Here is a 22,973-nt window from a genome sequence, read left to right on the forward strand (position 1 = left end):
CCTGTCCACAGTTTACGTCTCTGCTGTGTGTGTGTGTAGCTCAGCCCCACCCTCAGTCAAACAGACACAAAGATCTGCAACTCTTTAAGACAGTCTGAGAGCAGAGAAGAGCGACGGAGACAGTAATATAACTGGTTGCTACGTTTTTTATAGAGTCCTGACCTCACACTGTTATTAGCTTGGGGCTACAAACCACAGGTCAATGTGTGACGCATCCCAGAAACAGTGAAATACTAAGAAAAATGAAACTACAGGTAGAAGGCAGGTTATCAACACACTTCTAATGAGTCTGAGGGGGATTACTTTTCAATGAGTCTATGCATTGTTTTTTCAAGAAAACACTGCATATTATACCTTTAGCCGTAATGTAGTTGCTGTGCACAGATATGCCAAAAATCAATTATTATTTTCATTAGTACTGAACACATTTTCACCTAAATGAAAAGTCATCGATCACCAAACACAATGAATGTCTGCACTGAATGGCAGTTCATCCGACATGTATTGTTTTTACCCTGAATTAATCAGTGTACCTGGAGTTTTGCAGCATTTTTCAATATTGATGTTCTTGTGTGGAGAAGGGCTTGTGTAACAATAATATGAACTGAAATATTGAAGGTGTCAGTGCTAGATTTTGACAGCGAGCCTCTCTATGAGACAGGGCATCAACACTGAGGACCCCATACTACATAATTTGTGTTGTGTTATATAAGTTCACAAAATTTGAAATTAAACAAAATAACTGCAAAGTCATTGTCATTCAAGCAGACTGGGGCTTCAGGGAATATGTCCGCTTTGCCCAGTTGTTAAATCATCATTGTGGCTGTAGATGTGTCTAATGCAGCATCTGGTTTCTCAGAGAAAAACTCATAACAACAGGAGAGCAAAAAAAAAATTTGGAAAATCTACAACTCTCTGACAACTGGGCAGACTCCATCTGCTGGGTAAGATTGTGTGATACGACTGAAAGATCCTGAAAAAGCTAATAAATGGACCTTGTGACCATGAAGACAGATTGCTCATGCAAGAGTGCACCCAATAGAAACAGGCCGTGAAACTACTTGCTGCACAGTATTCTGTCTTTCTGTTGAAATAAAGACTTTAAAGGGAAGGGAAAATAATCAGAATGAAAGAAAGTGAGAAAGAAAATAAGCTGTTGGTTGTGTCGTCAATCAAACAGCCGCAAACTAGGCTGTTATTGATTGAATCCACCAATCAAATGAGTCACGAATTGGATTAGTTTTCAGCTATTTCTTCTTGGTGCTTTGCTTGTAATCTTTTCATTCTTTTGTAACATATCACACTGAGGTTTTACTAGAAATAAAAGAAGTCATTACCATTTAACAAATCACATAAAAAGACCAAAACCAACAATGAATTGATCCGTCTTGGAAGCATTGACTGTGTAGTCAAGGCCAGAAGATATACTTTATTCCTCTGGCCAGAAAACTGCCAAGAAAGCATTAATGAGCTACAGTGATGCACTGGTTGACATGTCCTTCACGGGCACTGTAGTTCTTTTGAGTAAATCCCTCAAACACCATCCTGCTGCTGTAAATACTCAAAAGAGCAAAATGTGTATCAATACACTGCTGGAATTAGTTCACAAGAAATACATTAATTACTTCTGTTAGAGTAATGTTTGCTTGAAACTACAATGCCCAGGTTTTTTAGGAAAGACTTTTAAAAAAATGAAACTTTATAAATGTGAGTTGTTTTTAAAGATTCATGGTTTAGAGTCTCATGGTTAAGTTTTGGGGGACTGACTATTGAGTCTTTTTACAGGATTTATTAATTGACAGTAAGAAAACTAGACAGCATCTTGCGATGGGATCACAGCCTTGATGCTCATCATGATGTTGATGTTGCGATCCACGAGTGCCCAGTTGTCATTACTACATTATTACATCAGTACTCAGCTGTGCTGTAGTTCCATTTTTTAAAATACCAGAGTGCACCTGAGCCCGTCTAAGGTGCACGCACAAGGTTTTGTTATGGCTTTATTTAAAGGTCAAGTAACCACAGTTCCTTCTGTACAATACTTAAGCAAAGGTACACTCCACCACTGAGTTGACATCATGAATCATTCAACACACCTTAAATGTCAATATTGCACCTTTGACCATTCTGGCTAGATTTTGTTTTGTTGGGCTTTTTTTGGCAGATGCTTTAGTGATGATTGAATCTTTAAGAGCTTAACATGTATTTGATTTTCAACTGGATTATGCAAACTGTGAACATTTTTTTTTCCTAACTTGGAGAAAAACAGTGGTGCAGCAGTGCTCTGGTGTAATCCAGCACCACTACACCTACAGTACTCAGTAATTATGAGCTGGGCCACACCCATCTTTGATCTTAACTATACACCTGTATACGAATGTGGGCCAGGGGCGTAAAGTGTGAGGCCATCCCCCTTAATTATTGACCCCTTGTTTGCACCAGGCCCATCTTCAAACTCAGCCTTCATTTTATTTTTTTCTTCTGGCCTTTGACTTTTTGGCCTTTGGCATTGGACAGGACAGCTTAAGAGTGACAGGAAATGGGATGAGAGAGGGGGGGATGTCATGCAGCAAAGGTCCACAGGTCAGAGTTGAACCCAGGGCCATTGCGGCAGGGACAAAGTCTCTGTACATGGGGTGCAGGCTCTACTGAGTGAACTACCACAGCGCCTTTCATTTTTTCTTCAATTTGATGTCAACTATTTGGACTGTAACTTGCAGGGTTATGATGCGTTCCCGCTCGCAAAATCTGTCCACAGACAGACATATAGCTGGCAAAATGCTCAAAACTGCCTCTGTGGTATTTCCAACTCCAATAGGTGTCTCCAGGGCCCAATTTGCAAGGATGACACACACAAATACAGACTCACAAGGTGAAAACATTACCAGCCAAAGCTGACGCAGCTTGTAAATATCCTTTTACGACTGCAATACCTGTCTTTACACCTCTTTAGTGTTGTAAAGATCAGTTTAAAGGTCAAAGAACTCTGCAGAAGAGGAAGGACTTCTTTCTTCTGATACAAGTTCAACATCTTAATATTGTTTGGTTGCTTGTACTGCAGTAACATTAAAAGGTGAGCAGGTTATCTGAAGCCAGAGTAACAAAATGTAAAGCAGACTTTAAGATTCCTCTGTTACCCTCTGCAACGCTGAACACACCGTGCTGGAGCTCTACACACCACTGAATACCTTTACTCTAAGTGATGCCTTGTGCATCACAATTACCCACACACAGCCCTGCATCAGACCGTGAGTTGACTTTTATGTTCATGTGAATGTGGGCCGCAGCAGCAGCCGATGACAGCTTAATTCCTGGGATGGGCCCCCCTCGCTGAGGCCCACCATTTGTCTGAGCTGACAGACGGAGATCAGACCGAGGAGAGATGAGTGGGAACCCTCCGAGCGCGCTCAGGTTTCTGGGCGCTGTGAAAAGATTTGTCCAGGCCATTCAGATCTGATGGAGTTTCCCATGTTCAGCACAGCAGTGAGGTTTTTTGTCAAAGTGTTTGGATAATAAGCCCCTCTATCTTTCCCATCTCAGCATAAACAACAGGTACCAAACAGGTACACGTAAGGCTGATGTCGTGTTTAGTTTAAGTCCTTGATGCCACTGAGAACTACACGCCACAGTGTTGAACCTTTCTCTCGTCACAAACCGGGGTAAGCAGGGTCCCAAACAATTACTCTGGAAGAGGCAGGAAACAGGTGAATTGGGGGTAGAGACAGGGGAGTGGGATGAAATGAGCTGGAAAGAGGGGTGACCTCAGTTTAAAAAGGGTTGGGGAGGAGAGGTTTTGGGCCAACATGAGCATCTGAGGTAAAAGGGAGCAGAGGGAGCAGGATAAGAAGGATTAGGGGACGTGGGGAAAGAAGGTTGTACCACTTTGATAGAGGTCAGAGCGACCGGCAGACGAGGACAGGCAGCCGAGCATTGTTTTTTGAACATCTAATTTTGAGTCAAGTGCTGTTTTAGAGGAATGTGGTTAATGCAATGTTGACCTTGTGAAGATGACAGCGGAAAAACGTCTCTCGAGTGCTGAAATGACACGAACGTGCTTCGTCTTCCTGCTGATGAGTAATGCCGTCTCGGTCTCCACACAGTTTAATGGGTACAACTGTGACGCCAGCTACCACAGCAGGTTTCCTGGTGAGAATACAACACACACACACTCTTCTGTTATTCAGCCTACAGGCGTGGAATATATACAACTTTAATACACGGTTCATTATACGCTGTGATGTGGCTGTAAGCAAATAAAAGGACAAAAAAAAGTCAACGGTTATAACATCGCTTATGAAGCATCTGTAACTGCTGTATAGATGGTTAACGAATGCTTACACACATGAATAAGGCTTACAGAGTGTTTATTTATTTTTATCATGTTATTAAGGACTGTTTATACAACAGTTATGGATGTCTAATAGGAGGAGATTTAAAGGGGCAGTAATATTCTTTAATTTGATAGAAATAATGTTCTTATGTCAACTTAAAATGACGTTATAAAGTGCTTAAAACCATTTTTTAATTATATGTATGATTATAAGTGCTTAATTGGGTACTTAAAACAAAGGGTTATCAGTACAAGCGATAATGGAAAGTGCAATTTACTCAAGTACAGTTTTAATGGTATAGTACTTGTGCTTTATTTTGATGTTTCACAGCTTAGAGTAGCAGTAAAAATACTTTACTTTACTACATTTACATCAAGACAAATAGGTTGATAACAATATCATCCCTTCTTACACTTCAAATACCAAATAAGCTCCACTTGGACCATCTACACTGTAAAATCTGACAAGATGACTTTGAAAAATCTTTGAAAAAGGAAATAGATTATCTCACGTAAAGTAGACCAAAAATTTTAAGTTGCTAAAACTTTTTAGCTCGTACAACTTAAATATAAGAGTCTACTTTACTTGGTAATTCTGAGGAAATCGGTTTCCTGACTTTTTTAAAGCAAAGCCAACTTTTAAAATTTACAGCGTACAGCATCCAAATGATGTACATGCAGTACATTTGACACTTGCCTTTAAGTAAAACTGAACAGCGTGGCTTTTTGAATCTTTCTCTCCGTGTCACAGCTTCAATTGAGGAAACTGAGATCATCGAAAAATGAGTTTTGATCTCAAAATACATTTTAAAAGTGGACAGGAGAACGATTACCTGAGAATCTCCAATGAAATTAATCTATATAATGTAAGTTATACAAGCCACTTGAAAATTATTAGTCTACTTTACAGGAAAATTTGGAGGTAATCAGATTCCTCGATTATTTTAAGTCACATTGTCAGACTGTAAAACTTGTGCATTTTCAAAGCTGTTTCTTTGTGTAGACATTTACTTTTGATTGCTTTAAGAAATTAATATTAATATATCTGTATTATTCCACCAGAATTTTATTCCTGACAATATGAAAGGTCCTTCAAACAAACTTTCATGTTGGGAAATGAATAAGTTTTGAGCAGCTGCCTGAAAAGATAAAAATTAAAACAGCTCTAAATAATTAACATATTTTGAGACACTTTCCCTTTTGTGTCTGCAACGCTGCCTAAGGCCTTAATATGGAGAATACAATAACAAAACAATATAAAATTTAAAAAAGTAACACGAACACATCTCTGATAAGGACAAACTTTGAAGGAACCATATCGGCAGCGATCCATAGAACACTCAATCATATTTGGTTTAAAATCTGTTTTTATTAATGATGATTTGGCCTCTGAGCGCCGTTGGTTGTCTCATTTTGCTCTGAAACTTCACATCTGAAAGTGCAAATCGTCAGATCTCCTTTAAAGCCGATGAATATTAATAACCGTCTCACCTTCACAGCAGTGTTTGCTTTTAAGTTACTATTTAAAGTGTTTTTCTCAGCCCACTGTATCTAAGTTACAAGGTAATATAGAGAAAAATCCTGGTCTTTATGGTTCAAGAGTCCAGCTGGGTTCCAGCCTCACCATGTAATCAGGGACTATTTTACGCCTCAGATGTCAGATAAGAGATAAAGTAAGGCGGCAGTGCTCTGGGAGTCTGGGGACAGTCTCAGCACACTTTCAACACATTTTCCTCTAAATCTCAAATTGCATAGATTTCATTTTCAATCCAAATCAACACTTCACTTGTGACCCATGCATGAGCATTTATGTATCTGCAATTTGAATGATAATCATTATATAAAAATGGAAGGAGCGAGCACAAACTGCTTTTGTAACACAAAGTTAAAAAAAGCTATGTTAAATCTCCACTCTGCCTCCAGGCGAGCGTGACATCAGCGTGTACTGCGGCGTTCAGACCATCACCTTGAAGATCAACTTCTGCCCCGTGCTCTTCTCCGGCTACACCGAGGCAGATCTGGCCTTGAATGGTCACCACAGTGATGCCCAATGCCGTGGCTTCATCAACAATAACACCTTCCCCACGGCGGTCCTGTTCAGCATCAGCCTCAGCACTCTGGAGGCCTGCGGTAACAGCCTGGTGGTAAAGAATACACAAACACAAGAGCAGGGTTTTAATACAATCAATAAGCTACTCGATCGTGTTGTTTATCGATTTGGGAGAAAGCAAAGGGACACGGCTGAGATGTTTCTCTCTGCAGGTCAGCACAGCCTACGGGGCCAATGCCTATGGGAACATGTCGCTGGTACAAATTGGGAATGTCTCGGGTTATATCGACACCCCTGACCCACCAGCTATCATCAGCTACCTGCCTGGTTTGTTGTATAAATTCAGCTGCAGCTACCCGCTGGAGTACCTGGTCAATAACTCCCAGCTGGCATCGTAAGTCTCTGCCGACAGAAAACCTTGACCTTTGAGGATTTACTCACGGGATTTGGTTTTAGGATTCATTCATTTAATCAAGAATTAATTAAGATTTGTTAATTGTTCTGCTAAACTGTGGCAGCAGCGAAGCGCCTGGTTGAAAAGCCTGCGTGGGTTTGTGTCTCGTGGTATTCTGAGGGCCATTTATTTCAGAATGCAAGCGTACACATCTCTGAACTGTCACGTAAATGAATAAATGAAAATGGCAAAACTCTGCTTTCAAGGTAATGTTTATGAAGTTAAAAAACGATGAATTAATGGAGAAATAGTTACATACGTATGCTGCATTTCTTCACAGCTCCTCTGCTGCTGTGTCTGTCAAGGACAGCAACGGTACATTTGTGAGCACGTTGAGTATGATCCTGTACAACGTGAGTACGCAGCTGTGTTCCACTTATTTACTTATACATAATCATTTCCCTCGCAATGCATGAACTCTACAGCATTGAACTGTGACGTCTAGATGAACGTTTTTTCATGAGATTTACGCTCTTGGAAACACGTTTTGGTCTTTCATGAATCCGTTAAAGGTGCTCTATGTGGCAATTTCTATGCATTAATCACTTTTTTATTGGCCAAATGTGAGCAGATGATGAAGAATGAGACCTTCACCGTCTCTCAGTCGCCTACACAGCCCTGTGGATGATTTGTTTAGTAGTTTAATGCTGCTGGACTGTGAGTTTCTGTCGACTTTATACACGTTCTCGTCTCAGTGCCTCTCTCTGCTCCACTAACAGAAAGCAATAGCTAATGTTAATTTAGAAATAAAGTCTGCAAACATAAACGACTGACTTACAGCACAACACAGAAGCTCCACAGAGCCCCTTTAACTATTTTAAGAAGTATTTAACCAGATTTGTCTGGTTTCTTATTGTTTACAAGACCCATTAAGACCAAAACCATCAATGAATTGTATGTTCCTTCACCATGATGAAAAAATTAAACTATATATTTGTCTAATTTCTAGAAATTTAAGTAACGTTTACTAAAAACTACAGTGCCTCACACTTTTGTTTTATAAAGGGATTTATTGATGAGGTATCACTTTACAATAACCATTATTAATAAATGGTAAGATTGTAGTTAATTAAACTTTAGTTTATAGTTATAGTACCATTAACAAGCTTTATAAACCATTTGTTAAGCTATTGTTTATTGTAAAGTTGCAACTGATGTAATGTAATGAAATAGGCCTTATACTTTAACGCTCACTATGTCAGGACTGAGCCCCTCTTTGAATTTCAAATTTTCACTTTCTTATTTCGAGTGAAAAACAAACCATTTTTCTTTTCCTTTTCTTCCTCTTCTCTCCATTTTTGACTCTTCCCTGCTCAGGATTCAACATACAATCAACCTCTCTCCATCCCCATGGCTGGACTGGCTCTGAAAACCAGAGTATTTGCCGCTGTGAAAGCCACAAACTTGGACAGACGGTACCCGCTAACATCCAGCTTTTTCACTATCACATATTGATTTTCAGATATGATAAATCTTAGAAGTAGAAAAGAGCCAGAAAAATGTTGCCTTTACAACATATACTGCGTAGCAGAGATGATATTTTCATCGATCACAGCATCTTTCCCACCATCATTTTTACAGATTTAGTCCTTTTTTTGCCCACATTCATTACGCCATTATGTTATTATTCTATGTGAAGGCGCCAGTCTGCAGCAGAGAAAGACCTGATCTGTGCTTTCCCATGTGCAGTTAGATCTCTATCCTTCATCCCATCTCACAGTTTTGTCCCTCTGCAGGTGGAACATCTTGATGGACTACTGTTACACAACCCCCTCAGGGAATCCTAATGATGAACTCCGCTATGACCTTTTCTTTGGGTAATCTTGCGTTTTTTTCCCCCCTCAAGATGATGACTTGATAAACCACAAAAGGGAGTCATTTTCTATTCAGGCTCGCCAAACGGCTTATCCCGAATGAATGCTTCTCAATGAGTGCTTAAGCATACATCTAGACGTCAAATCTGTCATTTTCAGTGTGTGCATGTGCATATTTGTGTCGTACTCGTTTGACACAGCTGCTACAAAGACCCACAGACGACAGTTTTCGAGAACGGGAAGAGTCAGATGGGACGTTTTTCCTTCGAGGTTTTCCGTTTTGTTAAACACAGACACCAGAAGATGTCGACTGTGTTTTTGCACTGTGTCACCAAGCTTTGCCGAGCAGACGACTGCATCATGCTCATGCCAGTAAGAGTAAAAATCATGAATCTCGGTTTGTGACTCCCTCTGTGCCTCCTGACCTCAATGAGGACTGAAATCTGATGATGTGATTGGCAGATTTGCGGGCGACGGCGCAGGCGGGATGAAGGGGAGAGCCTTGATTCTCCACCGGCGGCATCTGGGAACGCCGTCATCACCGCAGGGCCAATCATCACCAGGAGTGGTAAGAATAGTAATCTGACTCTGAGAGGAATAGGCCGACATTTTGGGAAAGAGTTAGTCACAGAGGATAATCAATACCATTCACATGTCTGTACGCTAAATATGAAGCTACAGCCAATTAGCTTAGCTTAGCATAAGTCTGGAAAGACATCAGGCCATATTTCAAGGTAAAACAACATTCCTGAAAACCAATTAGCTTCCATTAGACAACAGCTAACGTTAACATTCATGCACTTTCTGGCTAACATGACCATTTTATTGTGTTAGAAAATACAATATAATTCAATATTAACTCATTTTAAAAATATCACTGTTGATTTTAGATGCATTTATTTCAACCTGGAAGTGAAACACAATGGATGTAATGAAACAGTAATGTAACCTAGGTAGTTGCTGAATGCTAATGTTAGCTAATTTAGCAAATGTGTTGTTTTATTTTTTAAATATGGCCTAATGTCCCTCCAGACTTTAAACAATTTGAATGTGACATCCGAGGAAAATGGCCACTGTGGGAATATGGTTTATAGAAATAGTCTGCCACATGACGCCCTGCAAAAGTACAAATTGTAATATTTTCGCTTCAGTTGTTGTACACATTAAGCAGACAATATAAAATGTGTTAATAATGCTGCGCTGAAGTCAAAGTTGCAGGTTAGAATTTCCCAAATTTTCAAACTTCAAAACAAAAGACATGGCTGACAAACATGGTATTTATTAGAGAGTTTTAGATGTGCTGTTATAGAGGTTTTATTATCTTTGGACAAAGCCAAGCTATCTCTTTCCCCAGTTTTTGAGTTTTTTTGTTAAGCTAAGCCCACTGTCTGTCTCCTGGCTGCAGCTTCATATTTTAATTCTCAAGAGTTCACAAGAAAGTAATTAAACACATTTTCCAAAATGTCAAGGTATTCATCTAAACCTAGATAGATCAATACACCCACAGAGCCATTGAAGATTAAAGTATCTGTAAAGAAAAATAAAATAATGTTCTAACGCTTTTAAAATCCTTTTTCAGATGAAACACCTGTCAACAACTCCCAACTTGGTAAGCTCCCTGATGCAACGTTACAAAACATTAAAGGTTTAAACTATCACCCGTGACTAAGTCCTCAGGTAGGGGGTGAAGACAGCAGATACTCATGGAAATTGGTGATTTAAGGCAACAACAAAAAGGTTCCACTTCACGAACTCAGCTCATGTTAAGCTCATGTCAAAGAACCTGTTTCAAGTTTCTGCTTTTCTTCACCTTTCCCTCCCGCAGCATCTGGAGACCCCTCCAAGCCGATGAACCCGGCGACCAGCGCTCTGATCTCAGGCGTGGTCATCCTGGGCGGGGTCAGCGTGGCCTTCTTCCTGCTGTCGGTCCGCCTCCTGCTGAAGTCCCACCTCCCAACATCCACGGCCTCAGGAGTCTGGAACCCCGGCTTCAAATGATGAACATCTGTATATAAAGATATCCTGGTACTTTTAACATGAAGTCCACAGACTTAAACAAAGTGATTATGTGCATGTGCATGAGCGCTCGCCTTTGTATACATATTATTAAATGTGTTTATTGTGCTGTAGGTGTTGTGTATTTATTGCCTTCAATACCTCATTGTTGTTTTTTCATTATTGTCTGTTGTTCGATCGATTACAGTGTTTTATAACGGAAGCTTTACACTCGTAATTCTGATGCAAATGGAAGAAACATTAATCTTTACAACTTGTAATAAAAGACATCAGAACTGTGTGTGTAACTTTCCCTTTATTTCTTTCATGTCAACTGGTTGTGACAGTCATGCTCGATGAAAATTACTTATTATGGCAAATTTTTCTCTTATTTTCACAGATATTATAGCATTTTTTATTATTTTTTGACGAGTCTGTTAATGAAGAAAAGAAAAAAAACTGAATGAAACTGAAATATAAGCATTATCACAAAAGAGTTGCTTCATTTTTTTGTTTCACTGTCATAGCTTTTATACCATTTTAACCCTGTATAATGAAAATCAAGAAAAAAAGAGATTTTATCTGGTTTGAAAGTACTTTGTCAAACTTGTACACATTCTAAATAAATATTTCAACACTTCAAGATATATTTTATTTCACTTTCTAACTATCTGCAATGGTTAGCTTAGCTTACCTTAGCATAATGTTAGCCTACCATAACATCTAAAGCTCTAAGCTAAGTCGCATAGTGTATTTGTATAAAAACAACAGCGTAAAAACAAGAAGTTGTGGTTTTACAGTGTTTACATCATGTTAATTAGGAGCTGTCACCATGATAAAATGTTGCCATTTCAATTTGCTGCTTAAGGAAAAGGAAAAGATTCAGGAACATTCGTTGAGCTTTTGCGGATTTTGTCACCCTTGAACAGAGCCTGGTTAGCTGTTTTCCTCCCTGTTTCCAGTCTTTAGGCTAAGCTAAGCTAACCACGATAGACTGTTAATGTTAGCTAACGTTAGCTGAGTAACTCTTGGCAAGAGAGCAAAAAAAGGATAGACCCTATGTTGATCTATTACTTTAAAAAAGTATCCTATTATTTGGAAAACACTTACCTACTTGTTGGGGAGATTGAAGACTGTGTCTAACATTTAAAAGTTCAGGAACTAGCTGCTGATGTTTTCCAAGGTCAAGAATGAGCTACCAAGTTGACATATCAAGACCAGAACTGGATACGAACGATAGAAAAAAGTGGTAAGAAATGTTATAATTGTAACCGTAACTATAATTTAATGGGTTATCATGTCGCTAACTAGTTAGAACAGTCTCAAAATGCGGTGAGTTTGAATTTTTCCGATAAACAGATAAACTATTCTTGAGAAAATCCTCATAGTTCTTGTCTTTAAGCTGAATAAACCATTTTAAAATCCAGTTTATTATCTGCAAATGTATATTCACAATGCTCAGCTCACAAAAAGTTGATATTTTGTTCACATGACAGCAACAATATGTAACATCAATATAACTGTACAATTTTATATTTAAGCTTGCATGCACCACCTTAATGACGGCCGACCCATGAAACCTTTTTGTATTTCGCGTATAATAATACTCGTAATAGGTTTCATGTAATTTCCTCTGTGATTAATGTGACTACGATCAGAAAAGTTTACTCTTTAATACTGGCACATATCTTTGAAAGTTTCCCAAATGTCATGGCCTCACGGGTGTTCAATCTCCAGGAAAATGAACAAAATACCAGCCGCTGCCAGAGCTCATTTGATGACTGCCAGAATTAATCTTTCAATTTTTCCCGTATTGATTTTCTTTTCCGATGACCTATATAAATGTCTGTTGGCGTCAGCTGCGTCTCACGTGTCCAACTCCGAGGCTGTTTTTGTGACCCGCGCGGCTCTGCTGCATTCACTGCTCTTTATCACTCTAATCCCTCATTTCAACAGCCATTTTGTGATGTATTCAGCGTCCACAATGACCGCAGATAAACTGAAATGAGAGGAATTCATGTTATCATCCACCCTCTCAGTTTACTATCAGCGATAATTGATTAAACCCTTCTCCCAAAATGGAAATGAGGCCTGGATTTGGTTTTTGAACGTTGAGGCCAAGTTCAGGCGAGTCAACACCACAGAAAACTACTTTTTTAAAGACCTAAGGAGTAAATATGAGGGTGTGTGAAGAAGGACTCTTAGCATGTTTAAGTGCACGCGTCATGAACAATAATAGCGTGCCCTGCATTCGACAAAAGATTGAAGGAGACGCCCATCCTCCAACTTGACCCCGATCGGAGCTTTCTCTTCCCAGGTGGCTCACCTGACAAGATCAGGTTTCCGACTGTCCTTCAATCATTTACTTTTAGTTAAATCTCGACATTAACCTCATTTTAAAAGATGCTCCAAACATCTGGGCATCTGTACTTTGACTCACAAGCACAAAGAGAAATATTCTAATGTAAATCTTTTGCTATTTATGCTTCAAAACTAAAAATTCACAAGGTTTAAACCTGATAAATGTAAGTCTGACCAACAAATTTGTTGAATGAAGTATGACAGGAAATGATCAGAATCAAAAGCCGTCATATAAAATGTCTTTTGTGCCAATTTGTCAAAATAAGGGTCACCCAGGTCCCATTAAACCACCAAACACCTCACAAGACAACAGGTCCTCTTTCCTCTATTATGCGTGAGCTGAATAGAAACCATACATACTCTTACTTTATTAAGTTTCATAAGCAGGCGAAGGCATTTCACACACAGAGTCACAAAACCGTATGGACATTGTTAAAGCATGTAACTTTGAAGGGGGCTGTGTTGGGTTTCATCATTTTGCCTCCAGGAGAGGACCCCGTCCACAAAAAGTGAATTGTTTACAGAAACACTGAGGCAGCCCCACCAAAGTGACACTGACCCTGTTTCCATCCAATCCTACGGCAGTGTTGTGACCACACCGCGGTCAGGTTCACCATATATAAAACAGCCGCCTGCTCTCTAATCTTAAACCAGCAAAGAGACGTAGGAGGTAAGATCCAGGCTGAGATGCAAACAGTTTCATGATTGACAGCTCTGGATTAAGCATCTAAATTTGGACCTTTGTGACTGGACTGACAGATGTTTCCTTCTGCATTGTGCTGGATTCATTAAGATTTTTGTCTGTATCTGACATGTGTGTGTTTGCCTCAGCTTTCTCACACAGGGCAGAACACTGAGATGGCTTTATTCAGCTTCCTCATCCTGACCTCCTTGTGTATTGCGGGCCGAGAGGCCCTCAGCTTATCGGACTGCGGAGCGTACGCCAGACGACCAGGTGAGATGGCCGTGACCTTCATGCTCACACTTTTGTTTTGTGTTAAAGAGGTCATATTGATTTTAGTTCAGATGTAGACCTTTAGGGAGGCCGTATTGATTTTAGTTTATGTCAGATATCTAATTAACACACTTGAAAGAGTGTTAATTACACTGTTAGATATGTTTACAGAGGAGACAGAGATGCTGAGGCTTCTTGTGCAACTAGATTTGCAATTTTAAATGTATTTTCATATGAAGTTACACAATATTCAACTGTATTTGTCCATACATGCACAACAATCCAAATGTGCATGTGCAATAGTTTGGATTAGAGAAATGTGAATGAAATATCAATAACAGTTTGATTCTATCATCATCAGAACACACCGATATCTCTGTGGTTTGTGGCACATCTGCCATCGACCTCGCGATCCAAGTCTGCCCAGTTATCTACACCGGCTACAACAAGAGCCTACTGATCCTCAACCGCATCCACGATGATGTGGACTGTCGGGGGACGCTGGACACCTCGGTGACTCCTCCTGTGCTCAGATTCAGCTTCCCAATCAGAGAGGGAAACGCCTGCGGGAGCAACTTCTTGGTGAGTGTTGCATCAATGAAGTGTCCTGATTTGAAGTCATGAGGGATGGGACTTGTTGACCTTTAGCTGAGGAGAGTTAGAGCAGATTTAGGAAATTGAGTGCCGTGTTTCTGGGCCAGGTAAGAAGAAGAAGAAGAAGAAGAAGAAGAAGAAGAAGAAGAAAGAGAGAGTGATATTCTGCCAGATATGCATGAGGAAAATCAGTCTGCTCTTGACTTAATGTTACACAGACACACGCAATCCCACCAGCCTCAAAGTTGTTCCACTTTTCTCGCTGTGATTTCATCACCACTGCCTGCTGTGTCGGAGACGTTTGCGGACATCGATTTTTAACCATTTCTTAAATAATCATGTCTCCTTTGAATAATTCCTCAGACCACTAGTGCGCCGGGGACGGGAATATTCTCCGACTTCTCCAACATCCAGACGGTCAACGTCAGCGGGGTGATCCGATCCTTCGACCCAACCATCGGGACGATCACCTACAACGCAGAGCTCAAGTATTACTATTCATGTGCTTATCCTCTGGAGTATCTCATCAACAACACCCAGGTGGATGTGTAAGTTCTGATATGTGGGTTAAAAAATACATTAAGACTTAAGTTTCACCAGCGTGCCAAGTGTGATCTCACTCCTTTCTTCCTCTGCAGGTCATCCTCCTCCATTGCTTTGAAGGACAACAATGGGAGCTTCATCAGCACCCTCAGCATGTCCATGTACCAGGTGCCACCTTACACCTTTCTCACATTATACCCTCATTTCCGCCTGGCACCGACGTAAACTGTAACTCCAGAAGATTTAGAGCTTGCGTAACGTTCACCTTCTCTTCCTTTTCCAGGATATTAATTACACCACGCCCCTGTCCATGCCACCTCTGGGCCTCGAGCTGAGAACAGACATCTACGTTCAGGTGGTCGCATCCAACCTGACATCCCAGTAAGAACCATTCACCTTATCTGACACCTGCAGCCTCTTTCTTTGTGTGGTTCTGACCTGGATCTGTTTTTTATCAAACATCTGCAAGTACTGTTGAAATACTTGTACTTTACTTGAGTATTTCCATTTAAGGCAACTTTACACTTTTACTCCACTACATTAACACGATTAAACCAGATGTGAACACATTTTTGGGTTGTTAAAAGTTAAAAGTTGCACCAAAGAGACGTTTCCACTTTAAACTTCTCACAAGATTTTGTTCAAATAACTACTAGAGGCCCAGAGAGGTATAATGATCTAATATTTTATCATACCCATGTGCAAAAAATGTGCTCTTTCGCTGAGGTGGTGCCCACAAGAGCTTGAGTGATGCAATAATTATAACGACAGGGAAAACCTGGTGCTCAAGTGAGTGCAAAGAGCCAATCAGAGTATTTATCAAGCCAATCAAGTATTTAACCTACATCTACCGTATTGGTCGTTTTTTCACAAGGAAGAAAATCTTAGATTTTACTTCAAAGCAAACTTTTGAATTTCAAAATGTTTGAATTTCTCCAGAATCAATCAGGAAGTTGAATTAACAATATATGGATGAAGAAAAAACAACCTGGCTAAGATGGAAACAAGGAAAATCTCACTGCGAGTAAATGAAAACGGTAGAGAAGACAGTTTCACATTTACAAGTGCAGATAATGGAGGAAAATTATTGTAAACAAAATCAATTGTACACTTGAAAGAAAAAAACATCTAACAGAAATAATAGAGTGAAACCAGCCTATTGTGATTTTTATGATTCACTCTCAGCAGGTGTGTGCTCGCTTCTGTCTCTGTGCTGCGGTCGTCAAGGATCTGCTCCAAACCGACATGAAAAACTTGTTTTTTACTGTAAGAAAATAGATAAAAAGCTCGTGAGCGGGTTGACTTTCAGCAGTTTGATAAAAACAGGTCCGGGATGTCTGCCATGTACGGATGGCTGAGTGAATGTCTCGATCAGAGGTTTTTCAAAGTGGGAGATGGGCTGCAGATAGTTTCAGGGGAGGCTCTGTGAATGAAGGGGGGAAAGGAGACCACATAGAAAAGCCTAAATGTGTCTGATTTGTCAGAGTGATAGTAGTTTGAGGATTTCTACTGTTTCTAATAAATGCCCAAGGACAGACCTTTTTAATGCATTTGCTGTAGTCAAACATCAATATTAGGCCATCGTAGCTCCATTGTTGAGTGTCTAGGGGGTCAAACAACATACTCATGACCCCGTAGGCATCCAGGAATTGAGCAAAATTAAACATGTAAGCTGAGGGGGGACCTTTTTTCCAAGCTCCCACTGCCTCAGGCTTTGAAAAACGCTGGTCTAGATTAGCAAAAGATGTGTTCCAGCTCTCGTAGTCTCCAAACACGACTGTGTCTTGATAGATTGTAAATTTGAGGATTCCACCTGTGACCTGGAGTCTCTGACTCGGTGCTGGGGACCTCATTCTTTCTCCACAGGTACTTTGTTCTCCTGGACCGGTGCTACGCCTCGGTGAATCCGCAGCCCACCAACTCCACCTTCTTTAATCTCTTTGTCTCGTAAGTCACAAAAACACCTCACGAAGTTCTGTCAAAAAACAGCATGAGCTGCCTACTAATTGTGCCACTTGGTTTTCACCCAGTCTTTCCTGGATTGATAATGGGTTCTGTCTCTCGCTTCAGCAGTCCAGCTTTAAATTTAAACCTTTACACGTATCTACAGGTTTTCCTCTCTTGCTCTCTCGCAATAAGTGCAGCTCAGCTACCTCTAAATCCAAAGGGAGTCTTGATTTCATCTCCCTGCCTTTCTTTCATTAATACACTGCCTGTATGTGATGTGCAAATGGGGCACTTGTGAGGTTCGCCTTCTATTGAAAGGTGCTCCATAGATCAGCTCACCACCATGCTGGAGAACGGGGAAAGCCAAAAGGCACGCTTCCACTTCCCGGCGTTTCGCTTCATCGAGCAGCAGAATGAGACCCTCTCCACCTACTATCTGCACTGCATCACCCGACTCTGCGAGCGCAGCACCTGCAGCACCTTCAAGGTAGGAAGGTCGCACATGCATGTCAAGCAGAAATCTCCACTCGCCCCAACCAGTTCATCATATCGTGTGTCTCCGTCTGGTTTGGTCCACAGCAATGCAACAGGAGGAGGAGGAGGAGCGAGGAGTCCACGGTCGTCCAGGAGAGCATCACTGAGCCGTCTGTGCTCACGGTGGCTATAAGGACCAAGACAGAAACCTGTATGTCCCTTTTTTTGTGCAAATTAGTAGTTACTAAATAATGTCTACATTTTTAAATAAGTCCCCATCTTCTTCAGTTGTTGAGTACTGAATCGACGCTCCAGAAATGTTTTGTGGACTTTTGAATCAACAAAATTCTCATTTTTGGTGAACTTTTCCTTTAAATAGAGAAGAAAAATATAGATTAAAATACTAAATAAAAGAAGTCCAGTCATAGCATAAGTCTACATCACCAACATTCACTAAAATGTAAAACATAAAATCACATAAATGATCCAGAAAGGTTGCGAGAGTGCTGCCCACATGTAGTTAACACATGTTAAAACCACTCATCACACTTTTCTGACTTTCCTCCTAAGCCTTTTCTCTCTTTCTCTCTTATTTTGTCAAATATAACATTTTGGATATAATCTCCCTCATAATAAAGTCCGGACTTCTTCTTGTCTTTCTTGCAGCCATTGTCTCCAAAGAAGAGGGTGAGTGTGTTATTTATTAACTTGACTGTCATTCACAAAGTTTTTTATTAATTAGATTCCTCCAGAAATGAAAAGCACTTCTTATCTGCAGCGAGTCATAATGTCTTCTGTTGTCTGCTGGAATTAAACATCCCATAATGGTGTCACTCTCGTTTTGTGCACAGCGCTGTCTGCTGGCCAGTCTGATGGCAAGGGCGCGTCTGTTGGCCTGGGGATTGCTGTGGCTGTCCTCATTGTGATAGGGGTGGCAGCCATTTTGATGGCGGCAACTTTTTATCGAAAGCTGCAGCGGCTAAGCTAGCAGCAGCTGCCCGTGATGTGGATTGAATAAACGAGTTTGACAGGGGGGCATTCACATACTGGTGGAGGTGCATAATGTACATATGTAGGACTCTGCTGTACTGAATCAAACTATTGATCGAAGCACTTAATGTTTCTTTCTAATCCTTCATGGACTGTTAGCAGATATGGAAGGTGAAGTCTGAATAATGCACTTAAGAAAGTAGGGCTGCAACTAATTATTATGTGCTTTATTGATTAATCTGTCAATTATTTTCCTCTGTCTTTAAATGTAAGAAAATGGTGCAAAGCCCAAGATGTCGTCCTAAAATGCAGGGCTCCAGACCAACGTTTTACACTGGTTGCACATAATTTAGGTGCACCCAACAACATTTCATTTGGTTTTAGTTGCAGCACACGCAACATTTTGTACATTTTCAATCTGACTTTCAATCTGCTGACTATCAGGCGCACTGTTGCGACCGATGAAAATGTTTAGGCAGATTTTTGGGTCGTGTGCGACCAAAATAGTCAAAAACTTCAGAAGATAGTCACATTGAAGATGTTGGAATCAGAGACTTTTTTGCCTGTGTGGAAATGTGTGTGCTCAATGTACTCAAACCGATTAATCGATTATCAGAAAAGTTTAATTTAATAGTTGACAACTAATCGATAAATTGTTGCAGCTCTAAAGGAAAGAAGGAACAGAAAGAAAGACAGATGTTTAGTTGTCATTTTAAAAGAATACTTCTACATTTTGGGAAATACACTTGTCTGATACTTGGTATACTTGCAAATAAATTGTCTAGAAAGAATTTCTATAAATGATAAATTCTCAATTTCGCATTTGTTTATATTAAACAAACAAGACAAGACAATTAATTATTGAGCTTTAGAAGTGTTGCTAGGTGAACTTACCATTGGACGGAGCTAGGCTAGCTGTTTCCCCTCTTTTTTCCAGTATTTGTGCTAAGCTAAGCTAACCTGTCTACATGTTTGGACGTGACATTGGCATCGACCTTCTCATCTAACTCTCTGCAAGACAGCCAATAAGCGTATTTTCCCAAAATGTCGAACTTTTTCTTCAGGCTCCTGCAACAAATTTTTAATTCTTACAATTTTTGTGTCACTTTGTCAGGGAGTAAATCCTCTTTGATTCAAGCTCATGTTGTTTATTTTACCTACAGTCCATAAAAACAATATTTACATCTGTGTATGACTCATGAACCTGCATGACACAGACAGTGGATTGCACTTTTTGTAACGACTTCACAAGCAGCAGATACTATTTTGTGCAAGCGAGTGCTGAAATGTTGCATGTTTTATGTAGAAACGCATGTGTAACTGATACTAGATGCGAAATGAGTCCTGCGTTCTGAAGGTATGACATGAAATGCAAATGATACCAAGAGAACGAGCGGGTTGAATTTAGTAATTTATTTGCTTTGTTTGCTTCAGGGGAGTTTTATTTAGCTTTAATACATGTAACAATGTTAAATCTACTGTGGCAACTGTTCTGAGAAAGTTTGTACATTTCCACGAGGAGAATGATTGCTGCTGTGTATATTTGTGCCATTTCTATCATGTCACGCATACATTATTGTGACTATTAAAGCTTGCAAGATATGAAACAAGAGCACGAGATGTCGTGTCTTCCAACAGCAGACGCTCACCTGCAGCTCAAAGTATCCTCTGCGTGCCCGGCCGGTCCACATGAAACAGCTCCTGACACACAAGAAGACTTTGGTTATCTCCAGTGTGATGTGGGGAAATTGAAAAAGAAATGAAAAGGATTAATTCATCAGACTGAGTATACTGTAACTGGCACACGCACATTTATGCTGTTTTATAACCGGAGGAATGTAGATCGTACAAAAAGTGGAGCTGTTCAATATGAATATTGGCATTTCAAATTCACACACTGGGGAGTTTCCGTCAGTTTGAGGTTTGATGTGGAAGCACAGTGGATGAAAGTAAGTGTTGTGTGTTGAGGTTGTGATGTTTTTGTAATGATCCTCCACTAGAGGGTGTCTAATCACCATTTTTTTAATCTCATTTTCTGGAAGCCTTGTACTGCATTTCCAAGCCTACCTGCCCCAGTGTGTGCCAGGGCTTCTTACAAGGATTGTTTTTTGTTTTATTGCTCACGAGCTCCAGCACGAGCTTGTTTCTCCTCATGTCAGCTTTATGAAGGGCAGGCAGGCTCACACGCTGCCTATATATTTCCAGTTTACTGTATCATGGGAGGTAAGATTGATGGTTTTCTGAGTGACCCAGGAAAAAGCTGGGGTGTCTTCTCGTCTGTACGCCATAAAAAGAACAAGCAAAGCAATCAGCTGGCTTGACAAATGATCTAATTACGAGTTCTTGTACTGTTAAGTAGGCCATGACAAACTCCATGACAAGACGACCCACTTTGAAACGTGATGGGGATAAATCAGCTGAGCTGGAAGGTAGTGCCCCATTAGGACTGCAGCAACTGTTTGTTCGGGATAAATCCCCCTTTTATGAGTTCCCTGTAATTTAATTAAACCAACAGGGATAAACGCATGCTCTGTCACTCTCTAATGGTGTGGACATTAACCTTTGTATCCTGCTGCTTTGCCCTCTATAATGATAATAGCTGTGGGGGAGCCGGAGTGAAGTGCGGCTACAAATTTGCAATGCTGCTTATGTAGCTCTTGACAGCGCATATCTTATTATATTTTAGCATATTTAAAGTCAACTCATGTTGTGTTGCGTCTTTGTTTTGCTGCCATTAAAAGTTGCTCCTTATAATCTGTGAACGACGTGAAATCTCAGCGAGGAGGCAGTTGTGTTCTTAATATTTGGGGCGGTATTTGTGTCCTCAGCTGAAAGAATAATTGTCCTGTCATTTCCACCCTAATTAATATGCATATGAGTCTGTCTGTAGGCTATACATTAAGCTTAGTAGACAGCACAATCACGAAAAAATTGATGGAGCAGTTGCAATCCAGGGCGGGCATGTGAACATGAAGACTCTTGGAATATGATGACTCCGTATAAACAGTGTCAGACTCGTGCTAATGGGATGATGTGATGTGCTAATGTGCAAAAAAAAATGATTATAAAATAAAGCAGGGATGGGTTCAAAGCAGGTAAATGTGAAAAACTTTACAAAGGTTGGACTGAGCTGGACTGCTGAGCAGGCGAAGCCACGCTGGAAGGTCCAGCTGTTCCATTAACCTTTGGTAATGAGACAGTGAAGCTGGGAAACTGTGGGCAAAGTGTAATGTCATGTTCACGTCATATCAGAGGAAACAGTAGAGGAACGAACAAGACACCATTTCTTTGCTACGTCCTGCACATATTTAAGGGAAAAGTCCAACATTTTATGAAATACAATTATTTAGTTTCTGGCAGAGAGCTAATGTCAATGACAAGAGCAAAAGTGTGTATTGTTAGCTAAATACACACTAAAGCTGGAGCTACTGTTGGCTTAGCTTGGCTTAGCTTAAAGACGGGAAACAGCTAGCCTGCCTCTGTCTGACTAGCACCTCTGAAGGTCACTATTCAGTCCATTTCTTCTGTAAAAACTGGTTTCACATTTAAATTAATGAGATATAAAGTGTACAGTAGGCTAGGCTAAGTTTTTGAGGCATTAGTCTGATGTTTTTACCGTTGGACTGGGCCAGGCTAGCTGTTTCCCTATTTCCACTCTTTATGCTAAGGTAAACTAACCGCCACCCAACCTAAAGCTAACTTAGTGAGCTTTAGTGGTCCAAGTGAGCTAAGCTAACCCTTTCCTGGCTCCAGTTTCACAGCTAGCTTCAGCTAATGTAAAAATATGACAGTGGTGTCTACTGTCTTATCCAGCTCTCTGCAAGAAAACAAAAAAGTCAGTGAGCTTTAGAGATGCTCAGCTCTTTTTAGCCTTCGGACTGAGCCAAGCTAACCGTTTCCCCGTTATCACTCTTTTGTTAAGCTAAGCTAACTGGCTAAACAGCAGACAGCTTTAGAGGGTGATTACCTTTGGACTCTAATTGATTAAAAAGTAGGTCTTTGAAAAGTTTCATGAGATAACTTTTGCAGTGAATAAGCAATAAAATTGTTGATGATATCACAAGAAAACTAGCGGGCCTTTTCTTTTTTTCCGTTGTCTCAATGGACATCTCCTGGGTATAGTTTAGTTTCAGCGAGTGGACAGATGAGAGTGGTGTTGATCTTCTCATGTAACTCGGAGCAAGAAAGCCAACAAATGTATGTCTATTTCCCAAAATGCCGAACCATTTACGTCAACATTCAACGAGATTGTGACTCGGAAAATCAGGTTTTCTGAAAAATTGCTTCTTAATCAGATATAGGCCGGTCCAGAGCCTGTAAACCAAGCAAACATTGACGTATGTCAGCCAAAGTATGTTGTGTAAAGTTATGTATACCAAATGTAATGGATACAGTTATCGTTCTGGTACAGCATATCATGAACATCTCTGTTATCCTCTAATCGTATTAAACTGGTTGGTGACGTG

At 40.3% G+C, this 22,973-nt stretch overlaps 2 protein-coding genes across 2 annotated transcripts; both read left to right on the forward strand.

Moving 5' to 3' along the window:
• The first annotated feature begins 4,040 nt into the window (after positions 1-4,040).
• Positions 4,041-10,646, forward strand: LOC141017654 (zona pellucida-like domain-containing protein 1). The gene is made up of 10 exons (XM_073492378.1): positions 4,041-4,146; positions 6,254-6,474; positions 6,593-6,774; positions 7,115-7,187; positions 8,152-8,249; positions 8,571-8,651; positions 8,849-9,020; positions 9,111-9,216; positions 10,228-10,257; positions 10,474-10,646. Exons 1-10 carry the CDS (start codon positions 4,041-4,043, stop codon positions 10,644-10,646), a joined length of 1,242 nt encoding a protein of 413 aa, XP_073348479.1.
• Positions 10,647-13,862: 3,216 nt separating this feature from the next.
• Positions 13,863-18,505, forward strand: LOC141012580 (zona pellucida-like domain-containing protein 1). The gene is made up of 10 exons (XM_073486092.1): positions 13,863-13,959; positions 14,321-14,541; positions 14,917-15,101; positions 15,192-15,264; positions 15,380-15,477; positions 16,963-17,043; positions 17,362-17,530; positions 17,623-17,728; positions 18,184-18,204; positions 18,369-18,505. The coding sequence occupies exons 1-10, from the start codon at positions 13,863-13,865 to the stop codon at positions 18,503-18,505; spliced, it is 1,188 nt and encodes a 395-aa protein (XP_073342193.1).
• The last annotated feature ends 4,468 nt before the right edge of the window (positions 18,506-22,973 follow it).

This window comes from Pagrus major, chromosome 2 (genome assembly GCF_040436345.1).
Source record: "Pagrus major chromosome 2, Pma_NU_1.0".
Classification (NCBI taxonomy): Eukaryota; Metazoa; Chordata; class Actinopteri; order Spariformes; family Sparidae; genus Pagrus; species Pagrus major.

Bases quoted from the DNA above. Each gene is read 5' to 3' on its own strand.
- LOC141012580 (XM_073486092.1), top strand. From the start codon at position 13,863: ATGGCTTTATTCAGCTTCCTCATCCTGACCTCCTTGTGTATTGCGGGC. The intron at 15,265-15,379 runs GTGCCACCTTAC...TTCCTTTTCCAG, and splicing joins TCAGCATGTCCATGTACCAG to GATATTAATTACACCACGCC. The intron at 18,205-18,368 runs GTGAGTGTGTTA...TTTTGTGCACAG, and splicing joins CATTGTCTCCAAAGAAGAGG to CGCTGTCTGCTGGCCAGTCT.
- LOC141017654 (XM_073492378.1), top strand. From the start codon at position 4,041: ATGACACGAACGTGCTTCGTCTTCCTGCTGATGAGTAATGCCGTCTCG. The intron at 6,475-6,592 runs GTAAAGAATACA...TTCTCTCTGCAG, and splicing joins CCTGCGGTAACAGCCTGGTG to GTCAGCACAGCCTACGGGGC. The intron at 7,188-8,151 runs GTGAGTACGCAG...TTCCCTGCTCAG, and splicing joins TGAGTATGATCCTGTACAAC to GATTCAACATACAATCAACC.